At 40.7% G+C, this 11,065-nt stretch overlaps 1 protein-coding gene across 1 annotated transcript in view; it reads right to left on the bottom strand.

Annotated features, from left to right (window-relative positions):
* Positions 1 to 11,065, bottom strand: part of TRAPPC9 (trafficking protein particle complex 9) — a 727,753-nt gene that overhangs the window by 543,962 nt on the left and 172,726 nt on the right. Inside the window, exon 15 of the mRNA XM_003792853.3 lies at positions 374 to 537. Coding sequence (XP_003792901.2) covers positions 374 to 537 — 164 coding nt within the window. The remainder of the gene's footprint in view (positions 1 to 373; positions 538 to 11,065) is intronic.

The following is an 11,065-nucleotide window of genomic DNA, read 5'->3' as shown; positions in this document are numbered from 1 at the left end:
TTTAATTATTTATTTTTATTTATTTTGAGTGAGACTCTTATTATGTCGCCCTCGGTAGAGTGCCATGGCATCACAGCTCACAGCAATCTCAAACTCTTGGGCTTAAGCAATCCTCTTGCCTCAGCCTCCCAAGTAGCTGGGATTGCAGGCTCCTGCCATAACGCCCAGCTATTTTTGTTGTTGTTGTTGTTGTTTCAGTTGTCATTGTTGTTTAGCTGAACAGGCCAGGTTTGAACCTACCAGCGTCGGTGTCTGTGGCCAGTGCCCTACCCACTCAGCTATGGGCACAGCCCAGCACTGGCTATTTAAAGTGTCTCTTCTGCAAGTAAACAACACAAACATTCCTAGGGTGAAAACTGCCTAAAATACTTACCTTTGGTGGTGAGAATTTTTGAGCTGACTTCCAGTTTCTCCAATGGCTCCATTCCAATATTTTCCAATTTAATGATAACTTGCTGAGTTTCTCCATTGTAAAGCTGGACAGATACATTGGTAGATATTTCATCACCAGAAGAGGGCTGCAATGAATGTGCAGATCTAAAATAATAGTAATGACAATAAATGTAGAGAAGAGATAAGAAACCAACGGCATTTTAGAATCATTCACATCAGATAAAAGGATCACCACACTTACACACTTCAGAAACAGGTGCTGGGAAACCCTGGCTCTAAACATGAAATCCAGTGCTGAGCTACCAAGAGCAGAAAGTGAACTGCAGCATGCCATGGACTTCCTACAGGCAGACATGTCAGAAACACAATCACCTCACTCAGCTTAGTTGCTCATATGTATGTAAAGCGCAGAAATGATTAATTACTGAATTATGGAGGACAAAAATTAAAGAACAAACTAATTCAAATGAACCATCAGAGTGTTGTTCTTCCCAAATCTAAAAAAAAAAAAATTGTGATGCTAGAATTGCCTTGGGAAAATCCATAGATTAAAAAGGAAAACTTGTATGAACTGCCCGATAACATGAGAACTGACATCAAAGAGAAATGAAAATATATATGACAGACTACCCCATAGGTTAAAAACTATGAGAGATGACCACCAATACCCAGTCTGACACAGGCAGCTCAGCCATGGTCTGGGGTCAGACTGTGTCCACAGGGCTCCACCCAGGGGCTCCATCCACACACCAGTCGGCTGAGGCAGCCACCCCTCCCTGGAAGTGCAGCCCAGAGGCCAGGCCTCCCCCAAGACTCCTGCATTAAAGCTCTCTGTCTGTAAGCTCCCACCTGAGTTCCACTGCCTCTAACCAACAGCATAAAGCTAATTATCCTGGTTGTCTCCATCTCAACCCAGAGGCAGCAAACAGATTTACAGGCAAGGAAGTCACTGTTGACCATGACCACAGGGAAAAGGCTTTTCTTAGCACAATGGGGACAAAAGCCAACAGATGAGGAACAGAGGTGTGTGTGATAGGTGAGGTTAAAATGTGTACACAACTCTCAGAAGAGGTCTGCCCACAAAAGAGAGGGGAAGCTGGAAGGGCTCACCAGAGGGAAAAGGTCAATACATCCTCCTGGGACCAGAAAGGTTTATGAACACACTATTATTTTCTCCCTGTACCTGAAGGATATCCACAGACAGCCACATTAGTTAAACCTGTATGAGGCAACACTTCGCCTCAGTGAACCAGAAATGACTTATGAAGTCTGCTAAGCAGCCTCTGGGCTGTACCACCCTAGCCAATATCCAATAGCCTTTCCAACAACCAGACCCTTCCAACTCTACTCTTAGCCACAGCACAAAGGATCAGAGTTAGGCCAAGTACTGTTTTTCAAGCCACAGGATAGGTTTGTGTCCTCACACTATGTGATCCAAAGGACAAAAAAGAATGTTCCAGACAGTGATGGTCTCTCACTTCTGACCAAAGAAAGAAACACTTAAAACAAGTCAGCCTGATCCATCCAGTCACATACTCCCAGGGGCTTCCACTTCCAGACTCTGGTGGCAGAATGTTTATATCCAAACCAAATATTCATAAAATAATAGCACAATCAATTGAGGTGAATTCCTTTGCATTAAAATATGCTTAATGTTGTTCATAAGTCAAGAAATAAACTTCATCTTGTCAAGGAAGGAAAACTGACTCAGGTCCTCACCATGAATTGCTTCCTCTTGCCTTTTATCAGGCCGTCCTTCCCAAGCAAAAGCTGTATGTAGTCAATCTGGATTTGCAGAGAAGGTATTAGGAAAAAAACAAAACATGTCCAAGACTGATTACTGTGTGTCTCCAATGACAGGGCGCCAAAGCCCCCAGTACCATGGAGAAAGAGAGGCAGCAGAAAGTACCCAGAGCGGAGGAACCAGGCAGCCCCAGGCCTGGCCCTGACAAGGTAACTGAAGAGCCACAGCGTCGTGCCACAAGGGCCCTGGGCACCCCTCTGGGTAGCTCTGCCCTCCCCATCCCTATACTGAACAAAAAGCTCTTTCAGGATAGAGACAGTATATTTTATTTCTGCACTACCAACTCAGACCTAGCCAGATACCTGGCACACAGTAAGTACCATTAAATATAAACTGAACAGAATGGAAGAAAAAGTATCCAATGTACACACCCCTATTATGAAACTAATTTATACGTTTTATATGAGCTATAACCTAATAACAGCCTAAGAATATGGGGGGGGGGGAGGGAGAGGGGGAGGGGGAATGGATGGAGGGAGGGGGATTGGAGGGATCACTTCTGAGGTTTATCTTACAAGGGTACAAGTGAATCTTTCTAAGAGCAGAATGTGAACGTTTTAAAATAATAACTAAGAAAATGACATGAAGGCTATGTTAACCAGTTTGATGAAAGTGTTTCGGATTGTGTGTGAAAACCCCACACTGTACCCCAGAAGTGCATTAATGTACATAGTTACTATTCAATAAAAAAAAAGAAAAGAAAAAATAAATAAATATAAACTGAACAAATGAATAAGCATCTCAAATTTGAATGACCTGTACAACACAGAAAAGTCTCCTGGCGTTAATGGACACAGGCCCAGGAGAGAGACCCATTACACACTCAATGGCTGCCTCCTAGTAGCTCAGCCCTCTGGGCACATCTCACCATGGGCTGCTGGGACACAGAGAAAGCAGGACAACGCATCTCCATAGGAGACGCCATCAGGCCACCTGCCCTTGACCACTACCCTTCCCTACAACCTCCTGCTCTGCCTCCGTTCCACCCCCATCACAGCTGCTTGCCTGCAGGCCCCTGCTCCTCTGCAGAGCCCTTTCTTTCTTTTTTTTTTTTTTTTATTATTTGTTTGGTTTGGTTTTTATTAAATCATAACTGTGTACATTGATGCATTTATGGGGTTTAGTGTACTGATTTGATATACAATGTAAAATGCTTATATTGAACTGATTAAAACATCCATCACAATTATACTCTTTTCTTAAAAGTTTTGAAATGTACCATTGCATCATGCACTTTATGTGAGGTTCCCCCCAAATATCCTCCCTCCTCTTACCTCCCCCCTCCTGTCTCTCTCCTCTTCTTTCTACTTTCTGGACTATAGTCATGTTTTACCATTCGTATGAATCTGCAGGTGATTATATGTTGATTTCATAGTAGTATCGAGTACATTGGATACTTTTTTTCCCATTCTTGAGACACTTTACTAAGAAGAATATGTTCCAGCTCCATCCAGGTAAGCATAAAAGATGTGAAGTCTCCATTTTTTTAATGGCTGCATAGTATTCCATGGTGTACATATACCACTATTTGTTAATCCATTCATGGGTCAGTGGGAACTTGGGCTATTTCCATGTCTTGGCAATTATGAATTGGGCTACAATAAACATTCTAGTGCAAATGTCTTTTCTTGTAAAATGATTTTTGATCATCTGGGTATATACCTAGTAGAGGAATTGCAGGATCGAACAGTAGGTCTACTTTTAGTTCCTTGAGTATTCTCCAAACTTCTTTCCAAAAAGGTCATATTAGCTTGCATTCCCACCAGCAGTGTAGAAGTGTTCCCTTCTCTCCACATCCACACCAACATCTGTATTTTGGGATTTTGTTATGTGGGCTAGTCTTACTGGAGTTAGATGATATCTCAAAGTGGTTTTGATTTGTATTTCTCTGATGATTAGAGATGATGAGCATTTTTTCATGTGTTTGTAAGCCATGCGCCTGTCTTCTTCAGAGAAGTTTCTGTTCAAGTCTCCTGCCCACAAAGAAATGGGGTTATTTGTTCTTTTCTTATTGATTAGTTTGAGTTCTCTGTGGATTCTAGTTATCAGACCTTTGGATTCTAATTATCATACCTTTGTCAGAAGCAATAACCTGCAAAAATCTTCTCCCTTTCAGAAAGTTGTCTGTTTGCTTTACTTACTGTGCTCTTGGCTATACAGAAGCTTTTTAGTTTGATCAGATACCAGTAATGGATTCTTGGTATTGCTTCAATTGCCCAGGGGGTCTTCCTCATAGAATATTCTCCCAGGCCAAATTTCTTCAAGCGTTTTCCCTGAACTCTCTTCTAGTATATTTATAGTTTCATGTATTAAGTTTAAATCTTTTATCCAGTGAGAATCAATTTTTGTCAATGGTGGGGGTCCAGTTTCAGTCTTCTACAGGTCCCAGAAGTTCACCCAGCACCATTTGTTAATTAGGGAGTCTTTCCCCCACTGAATGTTTTTGATAGGCTTATTGAAGATCAAATGCTGATAAGTAGCTGGGTTCATCTCATCTCTATTCTGTTCCATAAATCTACGGCTCTGTTTTTGTGCCACCACCATGCTGTCTTGATCACTATAGATTTATAGTATAACCTGAAGTCTGGTAACGTGATACCTTCCTGATTTGTTTTTATTTCTGAGTAATGTATCTGCTATTCGAGGCTTTTTCTGATTCCATATAAAACAAAGCACTATTTTCTCAAGCTCTTTAAAGTATGACAATGGTGCTTTAATAGGGATTACATTAAATCTGTTGATTGCTTTGGGCAGTATGGACATTTTAACAATGTTGATTCTTCTCAGCCGTGAATATGGTATGTTTTTCCATTTGTTAACATCTTCAGCTATTTCTTTTCTCAGAGTTTCAGAATTCTCTTTATAGAGATCTTTCACGTTCTTTGTTAGGTAAATTCCCAAGTATTTCATCTTCTTTGGCACTACTTTAAAAGTAATAAAGTCCTTAAGTATATTTTCAGTTTGACTATTGTTGGCATATATAGAAGCTACTGATTTGTAAATCTTGATTTTATATCCTGAAACACTGCCATATTCCTTGATCGCTTCTAAGAGTTTTGTAGCTGAGTCCCTGGGATATTCCAGGTATAGGATCATATTATCTGTGAAGAGTGAGAGTTTGATCTCCTCTGACCCTATTTGGATACCCTTGATCACTTTCTCTTGCCTGATTGCAATGACTAAGACTTCAATTACTATGTTGAATAGCAGTGGAGACAATGGGCATCCTTGCCTAGTTCCTGATTGAGTGGAAATGTTTTCAACTTTATACCATTAAATATGATATTGCTGTGGGTTTGCTGTAGAAGGCCTCTTTAAGGCCATAAGTTTAAGAAATGTCCTTTCTATGTCTATTTTCTTAAGTGTTCTGATCATGAAAGGATGCTGGATATTATCAAAAGCTTTTTCTGAATCAATTGAGAGAATCCATATGGTCTTTTTTATTTATGTTATGTATTATATTTATAGATTTGTGCATCTTGAATCCAACCCTGTAACCCTGGAATAAAACCAACTTGATCATGGTGTATAATTTTTTGGATGTGTTGCTGAATTCTGTTTGCTAAGATTTTATTGAATATTTTTACATCAATATTCATTAATGATATTGGTCTATAATTTTCTTTCTTTGTTGGATTCTTTCCTGATTTTGGGAATCAGGGTGATATTTGCTCCATGGAATGTGTTGGGAAGTATTCCTTCTTTTTCTATGCTTTGGAAAAGGTTGTACTAGGTACTATTTCTTCTTTAAAGGTTTGATAGACTTCAGATATGAAGCCATCTGGTCCCAACTTTTCTTTTTTGGGAGATTTTGTATTGTTGATGTAATTTCAGTGATTGATACAGGCCTATTCAAGATTTCTAATTCTTTCTGGTTGAGTCTAGGAAGGTGGCATGCTTCTCAGTATTGGTCAATTTCCTTCAGATTTTCATATTTCTGGGAATAGAGTTTTTAATAGTAATCACTGAGGATTTTTTTTTTAATTTCTGAGGTGTCTGCTGTTACTTCTCCTTTATCATTTCTGATAAATGATATTAGAGAGTTTACTTTTCTGTTTCTGGGTAGGTTAGCCAAAGGTTTATCAATTTAATTAATCTTTTCAAAAAACCAACTTTTTGTTTCATTTATCTTCTAAATGATTCTTTTGTTTTCAATTTCATTTAATTCTGCCCTAATTTTGGTTATTTCTTTTCTTCTGCTGGGTTTAGGGTTGGAATGTTCTTCCTTTTCGTGCTTGAGATGAGCCATTAAGTTATTGGCTTCTTCTCTGTTTTGTTGGTGAAGGCTTCCAATGCTATAAATTTCCCTCTTAGGACTGCCTTTGCAGTATCCCACAAGTCTTGGTAATTTGTGTCTTCGTTATCATTTTGTTCCAAAAATTTGATGATCTCCTTCTTAATCTCATCTTTGACCCAGCTACCATTCAGCCTAAGATTATTTAGTTTCCATGACTTTGTTTAAGTATGAAGATTCCTATTGCTGTTGAGTTCAACTTTTTATTCCATGGTGGTCCAAGAAGATACAAAGAATAATTTCTATTCTTTTAAATTTGATGAGGTTAGACTTGTGTCCTAAGATATGATCAATTCTGGAGGATGATCATTGGCTGATGAGAAGAATGTATATTCACTTTTATTAGGATGAAATGTTCTGTAGAGGTCTGTTAAGTCCATTTGTTCTACAGCAGTGGTTCTCAGTCTTCCTAATGCCACAATCCTTTAGTACAGTTCCTGTGGGTCATGACCCACAGGTTGCGAACCGCTGTTCTAGGGTCAGGTTTAAGTCTAACATTTCTTTGTTTGGTTTCTTCTTGGAGGATCTATCCAAAACTGTCAAAGGGATGTTAAAATTTCCAACCATTATAGTGCAGGAAGATATCAAGTTGCTCATCTCCATTAGGGTTTGCTTTATAAGTTGAGGAGCATTCTGGTAGGGTGCATAAATGTTAATTATCAAAATCTCTTCATGCTGGGTGTTTCCCTTGACAAATATGTAGCGACCATCATTATCTTTCTTTATCTTTGTTGGTTTAAAAGCAGTTGTATCTGCAAATAAAATCACAACCCCTGCCTTTTTCTGGTTTCCATTTGCCTGTATTATAGATATCCATCCCTTTACCCTGAGTCTATTTTTATCCTTTAAGGTTAAGATGAGATTCTTTTATGTAGCAGATATCTTGTCTGAGTTTATGTATCTAGTCAGCCAACCTGCACCTCTTTAGAGAACTTAAACCAGGTATCCTCAAACTACAGCCCACAGGCCACATGCGGCCCACCAAGGACATTTATCAGGCCCACCAGGTGTTTTTGCCACTATTGCCTGTCTTGCTTAGCAGCAGACTCATCCCAGGGCCTGCAGTCCAGCCCTCCAATGGTCTGAGGGACAGTGAACTGGCCCCCTGTTTAAAAAGTTTGAGGACCCCTGACTTAAACCATGCACATTAATAAGGCTGGTAGTGTTTTGGGTATCATGTTTTTCAAAAGTCCAGTGGACATTTTTAATCCTTTCACCACCATGGAAGTTGGGTTTTGTTCAAAAATTTCTGAGTTTACTTTGGTGGTAGAGCATTGTGCTGGTCATTGTAGAGGATGGGTCTGAGACTATACTAGAAAGCTGATTTAGTTACTGCAAATTTCTTCAACATATATATGTCATTAAAGTTTCATCTGTGATTTCTCTATCACAGCTGGATACAGGATCCTAGGCTGAAACTTCTTTTCAGTTTCTTCTTTTCAGTTAAGAAACTGAAGCCAATGATCATCCTCTTCTGGCTTAAAACGTTTCAGCTGAAATATCTGCAGTCTTTCTGATATTTCTCCCTTTGTAGGTGATACTTTTCTTACATCTAACTGCTTGCAGAATTTTCTCCTTCATCTTAACTTTGGCAAAGTTAATCATAATGTGTCTAAGAGATGCTTTATTTGGATTGAGTCTTGCTGGGGTTGTGAAACTGTTTACTATCTGGATTTCTGTATCTCTTGCCATGCTTGGGAAATTCTCCTCCATAATCTCTTAGAGTAGAGCATCTGTACCTTTAGGACCATCTTCTTCTCTTTCAGAAATTCCTATAAGATGAACGTTTGATCTTTTGGAGTAATCCCACAACTCTCTCAGGGAGTGATCAGTTTTTGCTCTCCATTTGTCTGCCTCTTTGAGCGATTAGGAATGTTCAAAAGCTTTGTCTTCAATTTCAGAGATTCTTTCTTCTTTGGTCAACTCTATTACTGAGGAATTCCACTGTACTTCGGAGCTCCTCAAATAACTTTTTCACTTCCTTGAACTCTGCTATCTCTTTTCTCATTATGTCCATATCTTCGGTGATTTTGTCTTTGAATTCATTAATTTTTTGAGACAACTTTAGAACTACTCTTTGGATCTCAGTTTCCAACTTTTCTTCCATTCTATTCATCTTATTTGCCATCCATATTCTGAATTCGATTTCTGACATTTTAGCCATTTATTTATGCATGGCATCTTCAGTTGTATCTCCTTTGCCATTCCTTGGGAGGGGGGGGGATCTACTCTACTCTACTCTACTCTATTTATGTTGCCAGAGTTATTCTGCTGGTTCCACCCCATGTTTTTTTCCACCATTTGGTAGGATGAGATTGAATTGGGGTTTCTAGGTAGTAGAGTGTATCAGTCCCTTACCCAAAGTGCTAGGCTTTGTAATTGTGGCTTGTCTCCTACAACCTTACAAAGACCCCTTTTAGAGTTTCGGCCAGAGACTCTAAGGACCTACTTGGTGAGCTAGAGCAAGCTGGCTCTGTTTTGAAATCAGGCAATCTCTACCCTATCCTAAGAAGCCATGGTATTAGGTTTAAATCTCAGCTGTAGAGAAATACAGACAGCTGCAGTGCCCCGCCCCCCCCCATTCAGTTCTTTTCCACTACAGAACTTTCTCTGAAGTGTCCCCAGGTGAACAGCCCCAGACAAAAGTTCCAATCAAATTGTCTTGGGCAGTATAAACCCTGCTCAACAGAGAGGGATCCAAAGGTCTCCAACAGGTCAACTGGGGCCAGGGGGTCCATGACCTCTCCCACCAGACTCAGTCCACACTGGTGTCTGCTTCTCTGCTTGCTGGCCCAGTTGGAGCCAGGGACTACACCACCCACCCACAGGTCTCAGTCCACACCCAGCAAGCCTCTGCTCACCAGCCCAGTTACAGTCAGGGGACCATGCCCCTGGCAGCTGGTCTCAGTCCACACCCGACAAGCCTCTGCTTGCCGGTGCAGAGCCCTTTCTTAAGAAACTCCCTGCCAAGAGGACACACCATCTTATCCTACACTGAAGGTAATCTGCCTTCCATCATTACAGGTGCACTTTTCTGGACATTTCATCTGACCCTGCTCTGTCCTTGTCACAGCATTTAATTCTACTCCACTGCAGTTTATTCATGTTTGTTTAGCTGACTCATTTTCCCTCATTGCGTGTTCTTCCTTGCTTGATTACCCAAATAATGTTTGTAAATCTCAAAGGGCCTCCTTGAGCAACACATGCTTTATGAAGCCTTCCTGAATTGAACCCCACTCCTCTTTCCATTTTCATATGACAGGAACCATAAGCAGATTTAGTTAGACTGTAGTTACTCAACCTCCCCTTCAGAGTATGAGCTCATATAAGAGAAGAGGCTTCAGTCAAAGGCATATTTTTATTAATTGCTAGTCTCATGGTACAAGGCCTAAAGCATATAATAGGTGTCAATAAATGTGAGTGAAGAATTTGATGAATCAGTGACAAAGATGTTTATATTAGATTAATTCCAATCAAGACTAACTTAAAGAATAGTCACTTTTTATTTCAGAAGATCGCCCTAGAAAAAAGATATAAAATACACACGGTGTCCATAAAGTTTGTCAACTATTTTAAATTGCACACAAACTTTAAGGAAATCCTGTATAAGGTTTTTTGTTGTTGTTGTTGTTGTTCTTGTTGTTTTGTTTGTTTGTTTTGAGACAGAATCTCACTAGGTTGCCCTGGGTAGAGTGTTGTGGTGTCACAGCTCACAGCAACCTCAAACTCTTGGGATTAAGTGATTCTCTTGCCTCAGCCTCCCAAGCAGCTGGGACTACAGGCAACCACCACAACACCCAGCTATGTATATGATCTTTTAAAATTGAAATTCGAAAAAAAAATGATAACTCCAAATGAGTTCCATGATACTAGGCCCTCCCTCCCATGGCACCTGGTTTCTAGTGGCTCAATCAACCCAGCAGGGCTTGCTAGGGCCCGTGCTCCTCCAGGGGGTCCTGATTCCATGCTGTGGGTGAGCCGTCCCAGCACAGGTCTTCTCAGTGGGAGGAAACACATCCCAGAGAGGAGTGCAGTCCCCATCAAAGCACATGCACAAGACAATAAAAACAGGGAAGGACAGACATTATCTCTGTAACCTATTCTAAAAGCTGGGAAAAAGAGGATGGCAAAGCACACCAGTTGGCCAGTTTTTGTAGTCACTGACTCATACAGCTGGGGAAAGGACCTTCAAGACAGCCTTACTAGCAAGGCAAATGACAAAGCTGCCTTTTCCCAAAATATTTTTCATTGTGGTAACAGCCTTTCCACTTAGTGCCCTCTGCTTTCAGCCACCCGTGCCCGCCCTTTCACCAGGCTGCTGGACCTAATACACCCCACCTCCATAAATAGACTGCTCATCACCAGGCCTCCTTAACTAGACTGCTCGTCACCCAGCCTCTGTAACTAGACTGCTCATCACCCTGCCTCCTTAACTGGACTGCTCATCACCCTGCCCCATAACTAGACTGCTCATTACCCTGCCCCATAACTAGACTGCTCATTACCCTGCCCCATAACTAGACTGCTCATCACCCAGCCTCCATAACTAGACTGCTCATTACCGTGCCCCATAA

This window comes from Otolemur garnettii, unplaced genomic scaffold (assembly GCF_000181295.1).
Source record: "Otolemur garnettii isolate 467f Iridium unplaced genomic scaffold, OtoGar3 scaffold00062, whole genome shotgun sequence".
NCBI lineage: Eukaryota > Metazoa > Chordata > Mammalia > Primates > Galagidae > Otolemur > Otolemur garnettii.
The sequence above is the reverse complement of the archived record's forward strand: the minus strand, read 5'-3'. Positions and strand labels throughout refer to the sequence as shown.